The sequence below is a fragment of the Nyctereutes procyonoides genome, unplaced genomic scaffold (assembly GCF_905146905.1).
Source record: "Nyctereutes procyonoides isolate TBG_1078 unplaced genomic scaffold, NYPRO_anot_genome, whole genome shotgun sequence".
NCBI lineage: Eukaryota > Metazoa > Chordata > Mammalia > Carnivora > Canidae > Nyctereutes > Nyctereutes procyonoides.
In genome coordinates, this window is record NW_026575147.1 from 22,895,585 (window position 1) to 22,920,894 (window position 25,310).

The 25,310-nt window shown below is 36.7% G+C and overlaps 1 protein-coding gene across 1 annotated transcript in view; it reads left to right on the forward strand.

The window, feature by feature from the left end:
• The window catches only part of SLC16A1 (solute carrier family 16 member 1), a 47,483-nt gene that overhangs the window by 18,451 nt on the left and 3,722 nt on the right, over nucleotides 1-25,310 (forward strand). The window contains exons 2-4 of the mRNA XM_055312585.1: nucleotides 10,547-10,807; nucleotides 15,422-15,565; nucleotides 22,390-23,253. Of these exons, the coding sequence (XP_055168560.1) occupies nucleotides 10,591-10,807; nucleotides 15,422-15,565; nucleotides 22,390-23,253 (1,225 nt within the window). The 5' untranslated portion in view covers nucleotides 10,547-10,590. The remainder of the gene's footprint in view (nucleotides 1-10,546; nucleotides 10,808-15,421; nucleotides 15,566-22,389; nucleotides 23,254-25,310) is intronic.

Sequence of the window (25,310 nt, forward strand, 5' to 3'; positions counted from 1 at the left end):
AATGTAAGGAGGATGACAGGGAATGCCTAATAAGCCAAAGAACTCTTAAAGGAAACTATTATTTTGGTTTATAATAGAATTATCACTTTTTTTTTCTAACTGACTTTTAAAAAGCAAAAATTTGACATCTTTATTTAATATTATTTTAATAAGAGATTATATATTTATAATTTTATCAAAATATAAACTACATATATATAGTTTAAATGAGCATGACTTATAATGAAAAATAGTCCATTCAGCATCATCTCCTAGCACCCTTTCCTTTCCTATATACATGGGCATCAGCTTTTTTTCTGTAATTAATACATTCAAATTATACATCATTATTTACTATAGCACTTAGAAAATACTGCCTAGCCTACAGAGATTCTGATTCAGTTGAATGTGCGAAAATGACATATAATTTGAATAAACCAAAAACCAACAGATATCAATTTAGTTACTTTTGCAATCAAGTAAAGTTAATGATTTGAAACAACAGCCATTCTCAAAGTGTGGTTTATGGGCCCTTCAGGGACCATAAGACTCAGGGCTGGAATCCTTAGATTACACATTGTAACTAATCATTAAAAGATGATAGATAACAGTTTATCAAGTTTCGGTGTAGTATCAAGGTAAAATGTCCAGTTATCTGAAAAAGACCATTAAAATACTCCCTTTTACAACTATGTATCTGCTTAAGGTTGCTTTAGACCAAAAACTTTGAGATCTGTTGTATTAAAAATCTATTTTATATCTATGGGTAGGATAATCTGACCATGTAAATAATTTTTAAAATCTGGAAATTATTAATAATTAAAATATTGGTACTTTAAGAGATTATAAATATTAGCTAAATGAAAGTAAGATGTAGAATTAATTTTCATATATTAGGAAGGACAAACCCAAAATCTTTTAAGTATTCTAGTTAGCAAATTCTTTTTTTTTTTTTTAATTTTTATTTATTTATGATAGTCACACAGAGAGAGAGGCAGAGACACAGGCAGAGGGAGAAGCAGGCTCCACGCACCAGGAGCCCGACGTGGGATTCGATCCAGGGTCTCTAGGATCGCGCCCTGGGCCAAAGGCAGGCGCCAAACCGCTGCGCCACCCAGGGATCCCGAGTTAGCAAATTCTTAATTTCTCTTCAAGAATAGAGTATTTAACTCTTTGTAATGCTGGTTGGATTTTCCCTTAGTGGTAAGGGAGATATAAACAGAAGTTTGCAGAGCCAGGTTTATATTTTTCTAGATTCTTTATATTGAGTTTGATCAAAACCATGCATTTCATAACTGCTGAGTATTTGGCTAGCTAACAATAGTATATTTCTCCTTTCACTGGTGCTTTACAGTTATTTACTGTTTTGTTTTGTTTTTCCACAGTCTTTTATTTCTTTCTCTTCAGTTTCTAATGGAAAAGAAGGTAAAAGAGAGTGAGGTTTCCTAGACCTTGAATCTTGGGATTTGCTTTGAGGCAGGTTCTGTAAACCATGAAACTAGATGGTTGCAAAGAGTAGTAGTGTGGCTACATTAGCAGCAATAGCTTCAGTAGATCAGCCTTCTGGATTTTCCATGTGAATGTTTCCATGTGAATTTGAAACCTAAAACTAGTTTACACTTAGTAACAAATTCTTTTAAGATTATTGTTTTAGATACTTTCAGCCTCTCTTAAATTCACAAACTGGCCATTGTCATTTTAGGAAGTGACAATGGCTTTGTTTTAAACATTGATGGAGAAAGTATAGGGAACATAATGAGTAGTACTATTTCCAAGGGCTTTTGTAACTCTTTCTCTTCTGGAGCGGGAGCAGAGCATGGAGTGTATGAAGCACAATTTCAGCTTTCCAGATTAGTTTATTTGCACAATTCCTGAGAGTCATGAGAAAAGGAAAGAATTGGGAAGGTGATTAGAGGAGAAATTAGGTGATTCTTGTACCATGGTCATTGCCAAGAAATTAAGGTTGTTTCCCATTGTCCTTTACAAGGCAAGCTGATGAAGAACTTTCTCTTCACCATATTACTTTTTTTTTTTTTAATCTCCCCTCATTTTCAGGGAACTGCAAAAGAGTCCTCAAGTAATAGCTAAGCTAATAGGAAGGCTACTGTGCACCCTGTACGGATTAAAATCTTAAACTTTAATCCCTTTTAGCCTCTGGGCTTGAATACTCCTCAGTGGGGCTTTGAATAGTATGCAAGGGAGACTGCTCTCATAATTTGCTTGTTGTATGAACTCTTTTAATAGCTGAAATATGGTTAGCTTAAAAGGAAATAGTATACTTAGATAATAATAGTACACTTTTTTAATACTGTGTATCATCAGAATTTTTAAATTAATAAGGAGAGCCATTAATCAGATGGTAGCAGAATTGTATTGATTCCATATCTGGTTTTTTGAAGTGTTGTTGTTTTCAAAATTTGAATATCATTCTTATTTCCTTCTGAATCTTTTTAAAGCTTCTTGAAGTTCTAAATCTAATTTTGACACTATGGAATAAGGTATTACTAACTTGATGAGGCAAGTCTTAGTGACTAAAAATTGTAACTGCTTTAACTAACTGGGGCAAATCATAGCTGGCAGCTAAGCTCAAAGTTTAATCACGTCCAGCACGTATTAGCTGTTCGAGTCAGAGCTTGATGCATTAAATAGCTCTGCCGTCTGTGTGGATATCTCTGTATGTGTGTAAACAGTCTGGGTACATTAATCTTTTTAGTGTTCTTTGAAAAATTTCAAGTGCTTTTCTCTTTCTTTCATACTTAGATGAAGGAAGTAAAAACTCATAAAAATGAATGCCTAGAGCAGTTCTATTTAACATAATTTTAGAATTGAGACTTTCCATTAGAAGAACTAAGCAGTTTACATAGCTTTTTATTATATTTATTCCACTAGAAATTTTAGGAAGCCTCAACTTATAAATACCACTTGAAACATAGGTAGGTGAAATGCCCTGGGACAAAGATCTTTAAACTGGGTTATATTTTTAAGGGAATTATTTTTCAGATTCACATGTACTCTGAACTAAAAATCAGCTCTCCTGAAAATAGATGCTGGGGTCTTCCTCCTTTTTCATTTTTTTTTTTAATTTATCCATGAGAGACACAGAGAGAAACATAGGCAGAGACACAGGCAGAGGGAGAAGCAGGCTCCATGCAGAGAGCCGGACGCAGGACTTGATCCCGAGTCTCCAGGATCACACCCTGGGCTAAAGGCTAAACCGCTGAGCCATCCCGGCTGCCCAGTTTATTTTATCCAAAAGCCCTTAACTCCATTACAAAAGAAAGATATCTCTTACTTATCCTAATTCTAACTATGGTTCATTGCCCCATACTATCAAAATCTCTGAGTCCCCCCCACCCAAACAAGAGAAAATTAACAGAATGCATTGTCCCAGAAAGAGAGAGTCCCATGACAGAAATTCAAAAAGGGGTTAGGTGAGAAATACTGGGGGAGGCAGGGCTTAATTTCTTCTGGACAAAAACTCTTTCTCTGTTTTCTAAATTACAATTATATTTTAAAAGTGATATAGTTACCACAGAGGTGTATCAATGCATTTATTTCACCTAAAAGGTATGATTTTTTTTTAAGAAACCTGGTCATTTAGACTGTTTTTTTCCATAAATTGGGCTAAATCTTTAGTGCCAGAGTTTTGACAAATATATTTTAAAATTTAAAATATGTGCTTTAAAGCACATAGAGTACAATATATAATATGCCAGAAATTATGTTCTATGTAACTATTAAGCTTAGTGACAAACTTTAGATGTAAAGTTAATATACAAGACAGTACATATATTTTTTTCTGCCTACAATAAACTCTGCACATCAAGTTACAGTAGCTTTACTCATAATTGCCAAACTTGGAAGCAACCAAGATTCCTTCAGTAGGTGAACAGATAAATTGTGGTACATGCAGACAATGGAGTATTATAGCACTAAAAAGAAATGTGCTATTAAGCCATGAAAAGACCTAGAGGACACTTAAATGCATATTACTAAGTGAAAGAAGCCAATTTGAGGCTTCATACTGCATGATTCTAACTGCATACTGTATGATTCTAGCAAAGGCTGCATACTGTAGGATTCTGACTCTATGGCATTCTGGAAAAAGCAAAACTATGAAGACAATAAAAAGATCAGTGGTCACCAGGGGTTAAAGAGGAGGAAGGGATGAATAGTAGGAGCACAAAATATTTTTAGAGCCATGAAACTACTTATTAAGATACTATAATGGTGGATACATATCATTATAAATTTGTCCAGACATAGAATACACACCACCAAGAATGAACCTTAAGGCAAACTATGGAGTCAGGTAATGATGTGTCATTTAATAGTGTACATACTGGAATGCCTGGGTGACTCAGTGGATGAGCATCTGCCTTTGACTCAGGGCGTGATCCTGGAGTCCTAGGATCGAGTCCCACATCAGGTTCCCTGCATGGATCCTGCTTCTCCCTCTGCCTGTGTCTCTGCCTCTCTCTCTCTCTCTCTCTCTGTCTCATGAATAAATAAAACCAAAAGAAATTTTTTTAAAAAAAGTGTACATACTGAGTAAAACAAGACTACAGTTCCAAGGAAAAGAATATTATTTTCAGATGTTGACACTATTTTCACATAGAGAACAAACTAGGGATCCTCGAATAGACCAAGTGCCTGAAATCAGGACAAGCCAGCAATTCTGGCTGTGCAAATAGTATTATGCCTCAGGAGATTAGGACCTATCTGCAACTCTAGTGAGGTTGTGACTAACTCAGAAATATCTCCTACTGTCTAAATTTCTTCTATAAAGGAAATGGATGGTGCGTTCTCTCTTCTTCTGGGCACTTCACCTTTTCTTCAGCTATGTTTGTTCCACCAATGAGCAAGAATAGGTCGAAAATTATTTTGTAACACACTTTCACCCATCCTGACCAATTAATGAAGGGAAGCTCCTGATAGGAGCAAATTTATAATTGTGGCCCCAGTATATAAGATCATATCAGTCTTGGCTAGGACTTCCTCTTAGGAAGTACCAGTGCCAGGAGGATATGGAGGACATGCCCTTGCCTAAATTCTTGAACCACTTCTCCCAGATAATTCTGAAGGAGCACTACCAAGTTTGGCCTACAGATCAGTGCTGGTGTATTGTGTATTGCCCCTCCATGATGACATAAGTACAGACATTGACGGTAAGCACTTAGAAACTCTCACAGCAGTTTTTTTTCATTTTTGTATGTACCCATTTTGTACATGTCTGTATATGGTAGTATTAATATATACTCTTTATAAAGATGCTGGTGTATGTATGCATATATACATATATATATATGCATATATATATACATACACTACGATGTATGTAAAATTTTAAATCATACAAAACATAGTTTTGTATGCATAGTTTTGTATGATTTAAAATTTTACATACATCGTAGTGTGTGTGTCTCAAGTGACTCTGGAAATGTTTAGCATCCATTACACATCCTCCTTTCTAGTGTGCTTTAAAGCTAAAGTACATTTCTCAGGTTCCCTTGCAGCTATATTTCTGAATTTGATTTAAATTCTGCCAGTCACGTGTATTCATATGACATATGCAGGGCAGAATTAAAACAGAGGTCTTTATGCCTACTCACTGGCTTTGAGATTTTGAGAAGCAGGGCATGTCAGATCCATCTTAATGATGTCATAGGAGTCACACATGGTTCTGGAGCTGACTGCAGAAATTAAGTCTTTGATTACAACTTCCTGATTTTGATGATCACCTGATTTTGGCAGCTTCTTATATTGCTGGCTTACTAATTATGCCAATAGTGATATGATTATGGAGTCAGTGGCTTTGTGGTTACAGAAGGAGGAAGAATTCTCTTGGTGACCTGAGCAGTGCTTTGGAAAGCTTCATGGATCCAGGGAAACTTTGGAGTCTAGGGACTGCCAAAAGTAAGAGCTCTGATAAAACCTGTTCTTTTTGGTTGGGATCCTAAATGGCTGTGACATAGAAATAAAGGGCGCATTGGAAGTAAAACAGTCCTCAAATGACCTGCAACCTGATTTTAAGTCATCTATATGAACAAAACATCTTGATCCTTGAAATATTCTTGAAAAGATTCTAGGTTTATATAGCCCTAGGTTAGTGAAAATCACTCAAGAGGACGATACTATCCTAAGCCTCAAATTCTCAATACAGATGGAACTGTACTAAGGATGAAAAACAGAAAAGAGAAAGAGTAGATACCATGTGAAGGTTCAACCCACATCCAATTGGAGTCTTGGGGGAGTGGAAAAAGGAAAAGGAGAAGAATGAGTATTTGAAGACTGAGAGTTTGCAAAATTGTTGAAAATTGTTTTGTCAGATTCATCCTCTCTCGATTATGTAATCTGTATTTTCTCAATGATTTGGTGGTGGTGTTTTGTTTTGTTTTTTTAAGATTTTTCTCTTTATCTTGGTGGGTTTTCTCAAACTGTAGGTGCATATTATTCATAAAATCTGGAATAGCCATAACCATTAACCCTTGAAAATTTCTTCTTTCCCATTCTCTTCATTCTCTTCTTCCCAAGTCCCATTAGGGTGTATGTTAGATCCTCCCATTCTCAACTCTGTGTTTCTAAATGTTTCTCTCACAACTCCATAATAAACCTCTCCCCTGAATTCCATTTTCTTCAAACTATTCTTTAGATTTCATGGTCTTTCTTTCCAACTATGTTCAGTCTCCTGGTTCACCTATTATTAATTTCACTGGGAATTATTTTTATTTCTAGAAGTTCTGTTTCAAGTCAACTAGTCTTTCAATAGTATTTAATGTGTTGTTCGGGGATGCCTGGGTGGTTCAGTGGTTTGAGCAACTACTTTTGGTTCAGGTCATGATCCTGGGTCCTGGGATCGAGTCCTACATCAGGCTCCTCTCAGGGAGCCTGCTTCACCCTCTGCCTATGTCTCTACCTCCTTTTGTGTGTCTCTCATGAATAAATAAAATCTTAAAAAAAAAACAGAACAATGTGTTGTTTTTATTTAGTGGTCTTAATTTCTTCTTTCATACTTTTAATAATTTTACATATTCATATCCAATGGCTGTAGTTCTTGTGTCTAATCCAGCTATATTGAATTGGCTTTACTTCACTCATGGTAATTAACCATTGATCAGGTTGAAATTTTGAAGCTTTATATTGCTGGGGCACCTGGATGGCTCAGTCAGTTGAGCATCTGACTCTTGATCTGAGCTCAGGCCTTGATCTCTGTAACATGAGTTCAAGCCCTGCATAGAGCTCCATGCTTAGTGTGAAGCCTACAATCAATCCATAAGTAAGTGAGAAATTTTAGATTATCAGCTTATGTTTGGCTGGGCTTTGTCTGTGGGAAATCTTTGCTAGCAAAGCCAGACATATATCTCTAAAAGAACAACAGAGGTTTCCCACAGATATTGCCTGCCAAGCATAAGCTCACCCAGGCCTGTAGTTGTGAATTCTCAGAAGAGAGGGTCATCTCCTCTTCCTTGTCTTTTTCCTTTTCCTCTCCTTTCTTTTAACCATGAGATAGTCAAGAGAGAGAATTTGCCTGCCATCACATTTTGCTTCCATATTGTCTCCACATGCCACTGAACAGATTTTATCCTTCTTGTCATTGTCTTTGAACTATTTTTTTTATCACTTTTACTGAGGTATTATCTACATACAATGAAATCAGCCAGTTTTAAGTATACAGTTTGATGGGTAACTACTGCCATAATCAGAGCATTTCCATGACCCAGTGAAGTTCTCTCATGCCCCTTTGCAGTCAGCCTCTTTTTTCCAACCTCTAATCTGTTTTCTATTACTAGAATTTGTCCTTTTCTAGAACTAATATAAAGGTAACAATACAGAATATAGTCTTATGTTTAGTCTTTTTTCACTTAAATAATGCTTTTACGATTCATCCATGTTCTTGCATGCATCAATAATTTGTTCCAGTTTATATTGTTCTATTATATGGCTATACCATGATTTGTTTTTCCATTCACTTGTTGATCAACACTTGGGTTGTTTTCAGTTTGGGGCTGTTATGAATAAAGCTACTAGAGAATTCTCATATAAGTCTTTGTGAAGATATGTTTTCTTTTTTCTTTTTTAAAGATTTTATTTGGGATCCCTGGGTGGCGCAGCGGTTTGGCGCCTGCCTTTGGCCCAGGGCGCAATTCTGGAGACCCCGGATCGAATCCCACGTCGGGCTCCCGGTGCATGAAGCCTGCTTCTCCCTCTGCCTATGTCTCTGCCTCTTTCTCTCTCTCTCTGTGTGACTATCATAAAATAAATTAAAAAAAAAAAGATTTTATTTATTCATGAGAGACACAGAGAGAGAGAGGCAGAGACATAGGCAGAGAGAGAAGCAGGCTTCATGCAGGGAGCCTGATGTGGGACTCCATCACGGGACTCCAGAACCACGCCCTGAGCCAAAGGCAGGCACTAAACCGCTGAGCCATCAAGGGATCCCCAAGATACATACATGTTTTCGTTTCTCTTGGATAATACCTAAGGATGTAACAGCTGGGTGTTCTGTTTGTATGTTTAACTTCTTAAGAAACTGCCAAAATATTTTCCAACTTTGCTTTTACCACCAGCAACAGCGTTCTATTTGCTTCATATTCTCTTCTACTCTTGGTATTATCAGTCTTAATTTTTGTCATTCCAGTAGAGAACATATCTAGTATGTATGTATCTCGATTACAATTTGCGTTTCGCAAATGGCTAACAGTTTTGAGCATTTTTTCATGTACTTTGTTATCTGTGTATTTTCATTGATAAATTGTCCATATCGTTGGTCCATTTTTAATTGAGTTGTCTTTTACTACTGAATCATAAAAGATGATTATGTCTTTTTTATGTCTTCGACATGTCTTTTGTTGGATATGTTTTGCATTTATTTTCTCCCCAATCTGTAGCTTGAAATCCAGTTTATACACTTCTTTTAATAAATGTACTGTTGAGTGCCTTTAGAAGTATTTGCCTAATTTAAATATTGAGTCTTTCAAACCATGAGAATGGATTATCTTTTGTTTTTTAATTTCTTAGTTAATGTTTTATAGTTTTCAGTGTATGTATCATACATTGTCAGATGTATGTATCCCTATTCAGTAGTTTTTTGATACTGTTGTAAATGGTAGTTTTTAAAATTGTAAATTCTGATTGCTGGTTTATATATTTAAAGAATCCTGTTTATTACTGTTGTGTCCTGAAATCTAGTTAAATTCATTTTTAGTTCAGGTACCTGTTTTTTAATATTTAGCTATTGCCTACATAGACGATTATATCATCTATGAATAAGTACAACTTCTTCCTTTCTAGTCTTTATGCCTTCTATTTCTTTTTCTTGTCTGCATACACTGCAGGCTAGAACCTCTAATACAATTTTGAGTACAAGTCATGAAACCTAAACTTTTGCTTTTAGGAAACTTCCCCTATGCGCTTTTTTTTTTCCTACCCCTGCAGCATTCATGGTCTTAAATCATATTTGAAGTGTTCAAATGGGTTGGAAGAAACAGTATTTAGCAGTTGACTAGTATGCCACTACTATACTATAAGTTAAGATTTGTATTTTGGCCTAAAGAATGTTATAGCCAAGAATGAACTTGTCCTCTATGACCTGTATTTATTGCTGTAATATAATCTGAATGGAGATAATTTGGAATTTGGAATGGAGATAACATGGGTTGCAGGATGAGTTTTATAGGGTAGATGTTGGCTTCAAATAAATGAGACCTTCATGAGAAAACAGGCAAGCCTACCATCAAACACTCTATCATCTTATTCATAATTTTAACAAGAAGTTGCATTTTCTAGCCATGCTATTCTTTAATACTAGGTGACGTCAAGAAAAAGGTACAGTTTTTTATTTAAAGTACCATCTTGTGACATGATAGTTCAATTCATGAGATTAACTATATTGACTAGCTGTTGTTTAGGACCTTCTCTTGTCATATAATGGGAAAAAATTTCTTGAACCAAAGCAATTAGATAGATAAAAGGAAACATTTCTGAGAGAATATTCCAGTCCATTAAATGAAATTCTTGTGTATTCAGAATGATCTGTTTTGCAGATTGCTGCATGCCTAGTAACTCGGGAACCCCCTTCCTAATATTTTGTCAGTTATAAATAAGAGAAAGTAAAAAGAAAGTAGTAGTGAAGAATGTATTTTGGGAAAGGGAGAAAAATTAGAAAGCTATGTTTAAGCCTGAAACTTGTATATGGCATGTGTTATGTATATTTTGCAAACAGATAAGTCAAATGAGGCAGTTGGTTATTCACAGTAATTTGAGGAATTATATTAACTGCTCAAACAAGTAGGCTTATTTGAAATAAAAGTCTGTATTTATTGAACAGGATTTATTTCAGTTATGGTTTCTTAAATGTTATGGAACTGTCTTCCTTTAATAAGCTACTATGGGCAATACCATGGCTCTAAGACTTTTTTCTGATAATATTTCTAGAAGATCATCTCTGTTAGAAAAATAATATTGAGAAACAATTTAGTTACTTGAGAGTTGGCTATAAAAGGTTGAAGTGCTTTGCTGGTGGAAGTGCCTTATTACTAACATAGTATTTTAATTTTATATCTTTCAGGTATTTGGATTTGAACTGCACTTTGGAATTCATCTATACTTAAAATGCCACCAGCAGTTGGAGGTCCAGTTGGATACACTCCCCCAGATGGAGGCTGGGGGTGGGCAGTAGTAGTTGGAGCTTTCATTTCCATTGGATTCTCTTATGCATTTCCCAAATCCATTACTGTGTTCTTCAAAGAAATTGAAAGTATATTCAGTGCCACCACCAGTGAAGTGTCATGGATATCCTCAATCATGTTGGCTGTCATGTATGGTGGAGGTAAGTACTCCCCCAAGGCCTGCTGTTTTAGTCACATTTTTTTCATTCCCATTAACCATAACAACTGTTGCTTTGTTTGTTCCACTATAGTATTCTGAAGCAGAAATGAGAAACTATGAGGAGCTGTGATTTGGTACAACTTGGTATCCTTAAAAAGCTCTCAGAAAAATAACATGTGTACAACTGATTTTTCTTATTGCTCTCTACTAGACTCTTAACGTATAAACACAAAGATTTTTCCTAAATTGATGTTGGGAGAATTAAAGTAAATCAGGCTCACCTGAATAGCATAGTTCAAAGTCCTGTAAAATCTTTTCATGGTGTTAGGATTAAAGAACGAAATAAAATTGTCCCTTTATTCCTTGACGTTATTCGTCCTAAAAGCATGTCAAATGCACCTTAAACTTTCATCATTAAAAAAAAAAAACTTTCATCATTTTTTTCCTTTCTGTTTTTCTTGACATGTTGTAAAGGAAATGTGGAGGGTAATAAGTTGCTCAGTTACCATCATTTAAAATACTATTTGTTTCACCATGGAATATCAAATCACAATGTAACATATAAAAGTTAGAACCTTCCATAATACTTAAAATATATAATTGCTTAGTGAGAGATTCTAAAGCCAAGTGTATTTATTTACTGAGGTTGACTGGTGTCTCCTGTTGCTTAGTTAGCCAAACTTTCACCTCTGTTATGAAAAAAAAGTAGTATTAATACTACTTTTCGGTGGCAATCCAGTATCTCTGATTATTTTCACATGCAGCTCCTTAATAGCCAGTATAAAGTTTCTCTATTTCAACTGTAAAATCTTAACTCTAGGTTTCTAACCTAGTGGCATATTCAACCAATATTAAGTCCTGTGCACATATTTCACACTAGGTTAGATATTGTGATGGAGAACACTTGATCTGATCCCTGCCTTTAGGGAGTTTATAATCCTATTGAGGCAATAACATAAACTCATGAAACAAGAATAAATAATTGAAGTCATAATTTCATTGCACAGAAAAAACAGGTAACTTGGTTGCCTTAGAGGTGAATTAGGTGACTGGGAACAGGAGTGGGTAGACTTAGTTTTTCCACTGTATATCTTTTTATTTTATACCTTTTGAATTCTGTTTTGTCTATTAAGTACTTTGAAGAGAACATAAGTGCTAACTATAGTACTTATTTTATTTTTATAAGTTCAGAAAAATCAAAAGGGACTTTGGATATTATCTAGCTTGAGAGCCAGTGATTTTGGAGGCTTTGAACTCCCATCTGCCAGGATTTTCTAATCAGGTTTTGACTATGATGGCTTGAAGAAATTGGTATGAATATTATCCAGATGTACTCCAGGTGCTCAGTGTATCTTTAAGCTCACTATAAACCAGAGGTTCACATACTGCAATTTGGAGCTGCCAAAGAGCTTGAGAGTCACTTGGATTTTGCATAGAAAGTAAGTGATGTCAGTTGTGCTAATTGCACATGACACTTTCTTTTGGGAAAACAGTTCCTTCTTTGTCCTCACCCAGAGATAACTAGCACATTTCTCTGAATTTGTGTTATAATAGGCCTATGAACTGTACCCCTTTCTATTTTTAATGATAGCTAATTGGGGCCATCCTTCCTGAAATAACTCTGAAAGACAAATTGCCTATGGAGAGCCTTGTGGCAGAATTTTTACTAAATAGGTTATTTTGTTTTGCTTGGCTCCTAAATGGTATATTCCCTTAATAATTATCATCAGTTTTTCAATTGCCATAATTCTGTAATTCATGTATTTGGGCCTCCCCCTCAACACTAACACATTTTGAACTATGAGTGGTTTAGTTTGTTTTTGTTTTTACTTTAGTACTCTGGGTCAGAGATACATACTAATGCTTGTTAGAATGTAAATACATTTTTAGGAGAGGAGATCTCAGTTGCCTATTCTATTTGAGTTTTTCTTGTTTTGTTTTTTTTTTTAAGAAAAATGTAAATTTATTTATTTTCAGTTTCACACTAATGTCTTTAACATTCCTAGTGTAACATTGTAGATGTTATAGTATTAACTTCTACTTCACAGAGTCAGCAGTGTGGCAGTATTTTGATGTTTATAATTCTGAGGATACAGAATCTGTTTCACAAACAATTTATAGGGAAATATTTCATGAATATTCTTTCAGTATTTAATTCTTTCATCTTACACAAATTGTAAATTCAAATTATTTCCAAACCAGCCATGGTCTAATATTTTCATGAAGTGATTGAGAAGGTCAATGAAAACCCCTTTATACATACCCTTGGTTGGGCCTGAAGTCTCTCCTGACAGCCATTTCTTGACCCAGCCCTTAAAGAGACTTAGTCCTCTGATACACCAGGATATCAAAAGGTTTGATTCCTTTTTGTGTGCTTACATAGCATAATTTGAATTTGGGTTCCCTGGGGTCAGAGCTGACCTTTTAGTTGCATCATACTGCAACTTTGAGTATAGTACTAGAATATACTGTAACTGCAGAATTTTCCATAGTGTTTATGGATATAGAACATGTCAACATAAAGTCAATAATACATTCTGAGTATGTACATTCTATATTTGTTTTAAAAAATAGACTGTCTTGTGGAGCTAATTATAGAATGAACAGAATCAGAATTCACTGTGCTAATAGAAGAAAAACATAATTTTTATGTCTTCTGCTTTATAGCTAAGTTCCAAAAATATGGAGTACATGTAATAGGGAGAAAATGGGTTAGATTTGAAACTTGGTGCTCGGTAGCTTCATGCCTTTGCAAAGCTCAGACATCAATTGATTTCCTTGTGTCCCCTTCCCTACTGATGCATAGCAGTACCCTCTGTGTTTGCAGTCATCTGCCTTAACCAGGCAGAAGGCAGACAAGGTATAGTGTCATGTAAACAAAGTTGTTATTCCCATGAGTCCATATCCATGAAGTACAGACATAGGTATATTCTCTTATAAATAAATAAAATGCAATGACTGTCATTTGGTGTAATCAGAAAATATAGTTAGTCTACTTAAGAGTTGTGTTACAGCTTTTATTTTATTTTTTAAGATTTATTTGAGAGAGAGTGAGTGCATGCTCAAGTGAGGGGAGGGGCAAAGGAAGAGAATCTTCTAGCCCACTCCCCACTGAGTGTGGAGCCCCATGCTGGGCTCAGTTTTACCTCTGAGATCATGATGCCAGCTGAAATCAAGAGCTGGACACTCAACTGACTGAGCCAGCCAGGCACCCCATGTTACAACTTTTAAAATACTGTTTGGTTTGGATAAGACTTTCTTATAGTTAATACCTAAAAATTGGGGAAAGGGTAATTACAGCTTATACCTATTTGTGGCAAGTAAGGAGGGGCCATTTAATATTCATTTTGAAAACTAATACATTAAATGCATCAAATCTTTTTCTTCCTGATCCTTTTCTCACATTCAAGATAAACTGTTATTTTGGTATGCATCTTTTTAGCAGAGGAAATTTAATCTGATTTTTCTTAGATAACACTCTATTTCCTATCTTGAGTTGTTAGACCCAAGATACTTTGACCATTATTTGACTTCATCTCCTGCAAGCTTTTTTTCATAGTATTGCTACCGTGAAACAGTAAGATAGGCATGGAACCAGGTTAACTCTAAAAGAAATATTCAGTGCAGTACCTGAGACATCTAGATGTAACTGGGAACAGATTTTTTGGTGGTTTTTTTTTTTTTAATTTAGATTTCCTAATTGCAAAACTATTTAAACTTGGAAAAATAATTATGTATTTTTCAGGGTTTTTTTTCTTTTTAAAAAATATGACACAAACTACATTTATGTTAATGTATAAGTAATACTCTAATATCAGAGTGTCTGTTCAAAAATTAAAACAGGGCAAACTTAACTAAATAATGTTCCTCATACCCTAGATACATCAACAAGCCTATGAACATCCATTACCAAGGTATTTTTAGCCAGTTCTGCCTTAGAAGAGAAAGATTAAAGAGAACCAGAGTCTTATATCTTAATAAAACTCCATCCAATGTTTATAAAGATACACAGTGATGTTTTTTAGCATCTTTATTTTCTAATGCACATACCTTTGACTATGAAATATAGAAAGCAATATTCTTACTATTTTTTTTGGTTTCTATCTGTTTATTTTATTTTTTTTTAATTTTTTAATTTTTATTTATTTATGATAGTCAGAGAGAGAGAGAGAGAGGCAGAGACACAGGCAGAGGGAAAAGCAGGCTCCATGCACCGGGAGCCCGACGTGGGATTCGATCCCGGGTCTCCAGGATTGCACCCTGGGCCAAAGGCAGGCGCTAAACCGCTGAGCCACCCAGGGATCCCTCTATCTGTTTATTTTGAAGGACTTGTCATTTAATGGGAGTGCTTTGCAGATATGAGGGAGTTGGTTCCTTTCCTCTCTGCTACTAAATTTCTGGTTCTCAGGATGCCTGGGTAGCTCAGTGGTTGAGATCTGCCTTCAGCTTAGGGCGTAATCCCAGGATCTAGGATAGAGTCCAACATCAAGCTCTTTGCGGGAAGCCTGCTTCTCCCTCTGTCTGTGTATCTGCCTCTCTCTCTGTCTCATGGATAAATAAATAAAATATATTAAATTCATTCATTCATTCATTCATTCATTCTGGTTCTCTCTAGGTCCCATCAGCAGTATCCTGGTAAATAAATATGGCAGTCGTCCAATCATGATTGTTGGTGGATGCTTGTCAGGCTGTGGCTTGATTGCAGCTTCTTTCTGTAATACTGTTCAGGAACTTTATTTATGTATTGGAGTCATTGGAGGTGAGTTACTGTTGATTCATTTTCAAGCATTAATTTATCGCTGGCTATTTGATATTCGTTTAACAGTCATCTTTCAGATCTTTTGGGTGAAATTCCTTCCTTATAGAAATGACTTGATTATCATTTTGAGGAGCTATAAATACACTAAACGGTACTAGAAAAGCAAACTTTTAAAAAAATTGTCATACAGTGGGTGTTCATTGTTGAGTGAATGAATAATGAAAGATGATTGCATCCCCTGTCCTAAAACTAGTCCATGATGGTAGGTAAAATGTGTCTGGCAGTTTGTTGCAAGGGTGATCATTGGTTATTTTGCTTTCTCATTACTTCTTCCTCCCACAGAGAATAGGCTTCTGCTGGAGCAGGAGAGAGTATAAAATATAAAGCAGGAATTACCTGGCAGAATGTCCAAATACATTTCTGAGGGATAGAAGATCTACTTCATAATACCTCCCTCCTTTTTTGATAGCCCAATTAAAAACTGCTGATGCATATAATAGATTACTCATAACTTCATAATCCAGAGAACATGACTATTGACATTTTGTTGTATATCTTTCCATACTTCTTCCTGTGAACAAACATAAAAAATGATCAGATTATGTTTTGTAACCAGTTTTTCACTTAATGAGATACCATGAACATCTTTCCATGTCATTAAATATTCTGATAAGATTTTTTTAATCTCTGTAATTCCATTGAATAGATAATGTATGATAGGTTTTTTTAGTAAGTTCTATTACAAATGTGGGGCTTGAACTCACAACCCCAAAATCCAGGGTTCCCATGCTATACTAAATGAGCCAACCAGGTACCTCAATACATACCGTAATTTTATTTGACCAGTCTCATAGTTAATTGTTCAATATTTAGGGTTTTGTTTCTGATTTTTTACATTTTCTTTTTATTTTTATTTATTTATTTTTTATTTTTTACATTTTCTTAATGTTAGTGTTGCGTTGATGATCCTTTGTGAATATGAATATTTTCTTAGGATAACTTTATAGAAGTGGAACTGCTGTGTTTTTAAAAAATTACGCATGAGCTAAGTTGCTCTCTAGAAAGATCATGCTCACTTACAGTTCCACCATAATGTGAGGGGGGAATACAGCCTTGACCACAATGGAATATTATCTTTTTTAATCATTGCCAGTTTAATAGGTGAATAGTATTTCCTGGTTTTATTTTTTTATTTTATTTTTTAAGATCTTATTTATTCATTCATGAGAGAGAGAGAGAGAGAGAGAGAGAGAGAGAGAGAGAGAGGCAGAGACACAGGCAGAGGGAGAAACAGGCTCCATGCAGGGAGCCCGATGTGGGACTCAATCCCGGGTCTCCAGGATCACGCCCTGGGCTGAAGACAGCGCTAAACCGCTGAGTCACCAGGGCTGCCCTATTTCCTGGTTTTAATTTAAATCTCTTTGATTATTGGGAAGTAAATATTTTTAATACATTTGTGGCAATGTATTTGGGTTTTTTTCTTTATTGTCTCTGCACAATATGCTTTTTTTTTTAAGTGTTTATTTATTTGAGAGAGAGGGAGAGAGTGAGCATGGGGGGCAGGGGAGAGGCAGAGGGAGAAGCAGATTCCCCACTGATCAGGGAGCCCCACTCAAGGCTCAATCCCAGGACTCTGAGATCATGACTGGAGTGGAAGGCAGATGCTTAACCGACTTGAGCCACAGGCACCCCTGTACAAAATGCTTATTGACTGCTTTTGTGTACTTATTTAAAAATAATGTGTGATAGCTTTACATATTAAATTATTATCCTTTTGCATAAGACAGTTATTTTTTTCCAAAATTTTTTTACATTTAATTGTGGTAAAATACATATAAAACTTAACTATTTAACATCTTTTAAGTGTTCAGTTCAGTGGTATTAAGTATATTCACATTGTTATGGCAACCATTTCCACCATCAATTTTCAAAACTGTTTCATCTTATAGAACTGAAACTCTGTCCCCATTAAACAGTAACTTCCCATTCCTCCTCCCCCCAAGTATCTATTCCCAATTAAATTTTTTCTGTTGAATTTTGTTTGAAAGAAAAATTTTTAATTTAGCCTCATTCCACTTTTTCCCTTCTTCATGTATAATTTCAGATATTGAAAACTCAATCCTTTGTGATTTTTGTCTCATATATCATTATCACAAGGTTATTCTACACTCTAAGATTATGAATATATTTGCCTACTTTTTTTAAATTGTGTTTTAATTCCAGTGTAGTTAACATAGCATTATATTAGTTTCAGGTATACAATCTAGTGATCTAGGGACGCCTGGGTGGCTCAGTGGTTAAGCATCTGCCTTCAGTTTAGGTCATGAACCCGGGATCCTGGGATCGAGTGCTGCATCTGGCTCCTCGCAAGGAGCCTGCTTCTCCCTCTGGCTGTGTCTCTGTCTCTCTATGTCTCTCATGAATAAATAAATAAAATCTTTAAAAAAACAAAATCTAGTGATCCAGCAATTCCATATATCAATCTGTGCTCATCAAGATAAATGTATTCTTAATCTCCTTCACTTATTTTGCCCATCCCACCACACCTCTCCCCTTATTCTCTATAGTTAGAGACTGGCATTTTTTTAATTTGTCTTCCCCTCCCCCTCCTTTGTTCATTTGTTTTGTTTCTTAAATTCCACATAAGTGAAATCATATGCTATTTGTATTCTTTGACTGGCTTATTTAACACAGCATTATACTCTCTAGGTCCATCCATGTTGTTGCAAATGGCAGGATTTCATTCTTTTTATGACTAAATAATATTCCATTGTACAAGCGCATCTGGGTGGCTCAGTTAAGTGGTTGAGCATCCAACTGTTGGTTTTAGCTTGGGTTGTGATTTCAGGGTGCTGGGAATGAGCCCTGCCTTAGGCTCCGTGTGCATCGGGGAGTCTGCTTGAGATTCTCTTCCTCTCCCTCTGCCCCTTCCCCTGCTCACATGCATTCCTTGAGCATGTGCATGCTCTCTTTAAAGTAAATAAATAATTCTCTTTTTTTTAAATAAATAATTCTTAACAAAAATAATATTCCATTGTATATGTGTACACCACATCTTCTTTATCCATTCACCAATCAGTGGACACTTGGATTGCTTCCATAATTTGGCTATTGTAAATAATGCTGCAGTAAACATCAGGATACATATATCCCTTTGAATTGATAGTTTCATCTTCTTTGGGTAAATATCCAGTAGTGGAATTACTGGATCATGTGGTAATCCTATTTTTAATTTTTTATTCTTTTTTTTTCAGGATTTTATTTATTTTTTCATGACATACACAGGCAGAGACATAGGCAGAAGAAGAGACATCGTGGGCAGAAGGATCCCACGATGTGGGATCACAACGTGAGCCAAAGGCAGATATTCAACCACTGAGCCACCCAGGCATCCCTCTATTTTTAATTTTTTGAGGAACCTCCATACTGTCTTCCACAGTAGCCACTGTGCGTGCATTCCCACCAACAGTGAACAAGGGTTCCTTTTTCTCCACATCCTCACCAACACTTGTTTCTTGAGCTTTGGATTTTAGCCATTTTGACAAGTATGAGGTGATATCTCAGTGTAATTTAATTTGCATTTCCCTGGAGATGAGTGATGTTGAGCATCTTTTCATGTGTCTGTTGGCCATCGGTATGTCTTCTTTAGGGAAATGTCTATTAATGTTTTCTGCCTGTTTTTAAATTGGATTATTTGGTGTGTGTATGTATGTTATATAAGTTCCTTATATATTTTGGCTACTAGCTCTTTATTGGGTATGTCATTTGCAAATGACAAATTGTTTTGTTGTTTCCTTTGCCATGCAGAAGGTTTTTGTTTTGATGTAGTCCCAATAGTTTCTTTTTGCTTTTGTTTCCCTTGCCTCAGGAGACATATCTAGAAAGATGTTACAGCTGATGTCAGAGAAATTTATGGCTTCAGGTCTCACATTTAGGCCCTTAATTTATCCTGAGTTTATGTTTGTGTGTAGCATAAGTGATCCAGTGTCATTCTTTTGCATGTAGTTGTCCAGTTTTCCCACCACCATTTCTTAAAGATACTGTCTTCTTCCCTTTCCATATTCTTACCTCTTTTGTCAAAGATTAATTGACCATATAAATGTAGGTTTATTTCTGGGCTTTCTATTCTGTTCCATTGACCTATGTGTCTATTTTTGTACTTGTCTCTTACTGTTTTGATTACTTCTGCTTTGTAGTATACTTGAAATCTGGAATTGTGATACCTCCAGCTCTGTTCTTTTTCAAGATTGCTTTGGCTATTTGGAGGTTTGTTGTAGTTCCATACAAATTTTAAGATTATTTGTTCTAGTTCTATGAAAAATGCTATTGATATTTTGATAGGGATTGCATTTAATCTGTAGATAGCTTTGGGTAGTATGGATATTTTAACAATATTTGGAGGTTTGTTGTAGTTCCATACAAATTTTAAGATTATTTGTTCTAGTTCTATGAAAAATGCTATTGATATTTTGACAGGGATTGCATTTAATCTGTAGATAGCTTTGGGTAGTATGGATATTTTAACAATATTTGTTCTTCCATTCCATGAGCATGGAATGTCCTTCCATTTGTTACATTTGCCTACTTTCAAATATATGCCCCCCCTTTTTTACATTTAAAACTTCTGAATTGAAGGAAAGATTTTACATAAAATGAGAAGAAATGTAAAACTCTGTTTCTCAAATATTTGTGGACAACCATGTGTGTTATCAAGCAGTGTTCAAGATGTTGTTGGGAATAGAGCAACAACTATGGCTAAATCATATTCTTTCATGGGAGGGGACAGACAGTACTACTCACAAATGTATGAATAAATAGGAAAAATACCCGGTAGTGACAATGCTATACAAAGCGGCAAAACAAAATGTTCTGACTGGTAAGGACTTGGGTAATCTACAAAGGTAGGTCACTCTGAAGAGATGACCTTAACTAAGAGATTTGAATAGCAACAAGGAACAAGCTTTGTGAAAATTTAGGGGAACTGGGCAACCTGGGTGGCTCAGAGATTTGGTGCCTGCCTTCAGCCCAGGAGTCCAGGATTGAGTCTAGGAGTCCCAGGATCGAGTCCCACGTCGGGCTTCCTGCATGGAGGCTGCTTCTCCCTCTGTGTCTCTGCCTCTCTCTGTGTGTGTCTCATGAATTTAAAAAAAAAAAATCTTAAAAAAAAATTAGGGGAACCTAAGCCCCAGGTCAACAGCATGCTTATTGGCGTAGGTGAGAATAGAATGATCTGGTATCAGATGAAGAATGGGAGGTGTAAGGGCCAAGGTAAAGGTTATGGATGGGAAGCCATTAGCAGGCTTGAAATAGGGGAGTGATCTGCCCTTGTGTATAGGCTTAAGCCTCTCTAAGTAGCTTAAACATAATTGGTAGGGAGCAGGAACAAGCAGGGGCCAGGAAGAGCATCTAGAAGTTTATTTACTTTTACTAGCAATGTTTATTGAATAATTCTTTCTACAGTAATTTAAAATTTCACTTGTACATTAAATGTTTTATATACATACATATATATATAAAATCAGATATGTTCATGACTTTCTGTCCATTTTTACTGATCAGAGTTTATCTCTCCCTGAGTCAGAGCCACACTGTTGTAATGATTGTAGCTTTTGGAAGTCTGTTTAAAATATCTGTTAATGTCTGTCACACTCTTCCTATAGCACCAAAAATTTCCTTTTTGACTCCCATGCATTCTCTAAGTATGTTTCAGAGTCATTTTACCTATTCCAAACTGAAATGCACTGACATTTTCATTGGAATCACATTAAATTAATGCATTCATTTGGGGAGTACCGATGTCTTGACAATGCTGTGTTTTATTTTCCAAAAACTGTGTGTGTGTGTTTTCTTTCTTTCTTTTTTTTTTTTTTAATTATTTATTCATGGGAGACAGAGAGAGAGGCAGAGAGGCAGAGACACAGGTAGAGGGAGAAGCAGGCTCCATGTAGGGAGCCTGATATAGGACTCAGTCCCCAGACTCCAGGATCATGCCCTGAGCCAAAGACAGGCACTAAACCGCTGAGCGGCCCAGGGATCCCCTCTATGTTTCCTTTTTTAATTCTTTGACTCTAAATTTAGGAAAGTTACACAATTGTAGTGATTAATTTTTTTTTTTTTTTTTTTTTTTACTTTTTGGTGCTATTGTAAGAGGAATAATTTTGTATTGTATTTTCTGTTGTAAAACTTTTGTCTCTCGTTCGTAACTACTTCATGATGATCTATTGTTACAATGATTCATCAGGTGATTCTGTAAGGTGAGACAAATAGTTATTCACTTTCAAATAATATAAGCAACAATAATAAAAATAACATTTATTGAGTGCTTACTACATGCCAGATACTCTAATAAGTGTTTTACTATATTTTACTCACAGTCACACTGTGTGCCCCTTCTACATATTAAGAAACACATGTCTGATATTACCAGCCAGTAAGTACTGAAGCTGAGATTTGAAATCACATAGTCTAGTTTTAGATCCCACACTTTATTTTTTTTAAGATTTTATTTATTTATTAATGAGAGAGAGAGAGAGAGAAGGTAGAACACAGGCAGAGAGAGAAGCAGGCTCCATGCAGGAAGCCTGACGTAGGACTCGATCTAAGGACTCCAGGATCACACCCTGGGCCAAAGGCAGCCACTAAACCACTGAGCCACCCAGGGATTCCCAGATCCCACACTTTAAACCACTATATAGTATGTCCTGTAGTGGTAAGGATTTTTGTCTCCTTTGCATTATTTTTACCTCTTATTTTAATTTCTTTGGTTAAGTAGTTTCAAATATGTTTCTGACATTTATGTGATTCTTTTCCTCCCACTTCCCCAGGTCTCGGGCTTGCCTTCAACTTGAATCCAGCTCTGACAATGATTGGCAAGTATTTCTACAAGAGGCGACCGCTGGCAAATGGACTGGCCATGGCAGGCAGCCCTGTGTTCCTCTCTACTCTGGCTCCCCTCAATCAGGCTTTCTTTGGTATTTTTGGCTGGAGAGGAAGCTTTTTAATTCTTGGGGGCCTCCTACTAAACTGCTGTGTAGCTGGAGCCCTGATGCGACCAATAGGGCCGCCACCAACCAGTGCAGGGAAAGATAGGTCTAAAGAATCCCTTCAGGAAGCTGGAAAAGCTGACGAGAAAAAGGGAGGTGATGCAAATACAGATCTTATTGGAGGAAACCGCAAGGAAGAGAAACGATCAGTCTTCCAAACAATTAATAAATTCCTGGACTTATCTCTGTTCACACACAGAGGCTTTTTGCTATATCTCTCCGGAAATGTGCTCATGTTTTTTGGACTGTTTACTCCTTTGGTCTTTCTTAGTAATTATGGCAAGAGTCAACATTACTCTAGTGAGAAGTCTGCCTTCCTTCTTTCCATTCTGGCTTTTGTTGACATGGTAGCTAGACCTTCTATGGGACTTGTAGCCAACACCAAGTGGATAAGACCTCGAGTTCAGTATTTTTTTGCGGCTTCTATTGTTGCAAATGGAGTGTGTCATCTGCTAGCACCTTTATCCTCCAGCTACATTGGGTTCTGTGTCTATGCGGGCTTCTTTGGATTTGCATTTGGATGGCTCAGCTCAGTGTTGTTTGAAACACTGATGGACCTCGTTGGACCTCAGAGGTTCTCCAGCGCCGTGGGACTGGTGACCATTGTGGAATGCTGTCCTGTACTCCTGGGGCCACCACTTTTAGGTATAGTATGCCTTACTACCTCTTTGGTTCTGTTAACATTAAACAGGCATAGAAGATGGAAAAGGTAATAGAAAACAGAGATTAGTGAACTGCTTGGTGGCAGAGAACATTTCTCATTTTCTCATTTCTGTAGCCTCACTGTTGGCACAATGGTTGGCACAGCATAATTGCTCGGATTCTTAACAGAATTGAAAATATATTGAACCATCAACCTGAAAGAGGAGTCAAATGTTCTTACAAATGGCATTCTTTTTGAAATATGTTTTGTCTTCAGAAAACTTAGTGTGCTTGTTGTAGAAAAACATGTAAAATACAACTCTATCTCTGATAGTAGCTCCCATGTAAGCTCATGGTTTACCAGCAACTGTTTTACTTTGTGTATCCTCATGTCTTACAAGCCTATGAAAGAGGACTGTCACAGTTCCTACTTCATAAGAACTAGAAACTTCGAAAGGTTAAATAATTTGCCTTATATCACATGGCTAGTAAGGGAGTATATAATTTGGGAACTGTTTCCTAAGATCATTAATACTTCATCTTTTGAATTAATAGCTCATTAGATAACATTAGTGAAAATATAATTTGGCCTTCCTTTTATTTATTTTTTTTAAGATTTTATTTATTTATTAATGAGAGACATGGAGAGAGAGAGAGAGAGGCAGAGACACAGGCAGAGGGAGAAGCTGGCCCCATGCAGGGAGCCCCATGCGGGACTTGATCCCAGGATTCCAGGACCATACCCCGGGCCAAAGGCAGGTGCCAAACCGCTGAGCCACCCAGGGATCCCCTGGCCCTCCTTTTAGATGTATACTTTTTGGAAGTATGATTTGGCTAGTGAGTGAGGATACATAAAAGAAAAGTCCTACAGCTGTCTTTTGATTCTGCTCTCTTCCTCCCCATATCTAGTGATTGCCCCCAAGTCTTGTCAGTTTTCACCTCCTAAATCTCTTTCTAATCAGCCCACTTTTCCATCACAACACCACCCTGTCCACAGCTCCTGTCTCCCATATGGGCTGCTCCAGTAGCCTCCTAGCTGCTCTACCCAAATCCACTCTAGCCAGCCTTCAATCTGTTTTCTTCTCTGCAGGCAAAATTATCTGCAAATACAAACCTGATAGCCCAGCTGCTTAGATCTTTCCAGTCGCTTCCCATTGTCCTTAGGGTGGAGATCAGATTCCCTCTAGTGGCCTACAAGGCGCCCCCCAACCCCCACCCCAACCTGGCCACCTGTCTCTCCAGCCTCATTTCCTGTCACTCACCTTTTGTTCTCTCTGCTCCAGCAATCCTGCCCTTCCTCCTTCCCCTCTCCCACCCCAGCTTCCCACCACCTGCCTTTGCACTTGCTGTTCTCTGACCGCATCCTTCTCCCATCGCCTCCTCCTGGATAACTCCCATCCCCCTCTAGGTCTCTGCTTCATTTGCACTTTAAGAGAAGCCTCCCTGACCCTGCTGGCGGCTCCCAACCCCCCATTTTCTGTTTTCAAGCCCTCCTTGTCACAGTTTGTGTAGTGATTTGATTAACATTTCTCTTGTCCACTGAACTGTGGATGTTTGCTCCTCTGCTCTCCCTTATCCTCAGGGCCAGCAGCCCAGTGCCTGGTGCATGTGCAGGCTCAAATAAGTATTGCTGGATGACCAGTGCCCTGAGTTAGAAAAGCACAAGGAATCGTATTGGAATGGGTTATATTCAGTCTTCTCTTAGGTGGAGAGTAAGGTTGTATGTTATTCCTTAACATACCAATTTGATGAGATGGTAACAAGGGATTTCATGGCCAAAAACATTTTGGAAACACCAAGTCTGATAGATATTTCTACTAGAGGACCTTGCAAAACCTTTAATATGCTAATGACGTGAATCTTCACTAGAGAAGAATATGAGAAGCCATTTCCTAAGTCTGACTTCAGATTTCATTACCTTCAAGTTGCTAGAAATAACAGGATATGCAAGGCCATCTAAAATCAAATGTCACATCATAAAAGATGTAAATTTTAGCAGTTCCTTTTTAGACAAATTCATCATTTGTGGGCTCTTTGACTATTGGTTTTCATCTTCTTTC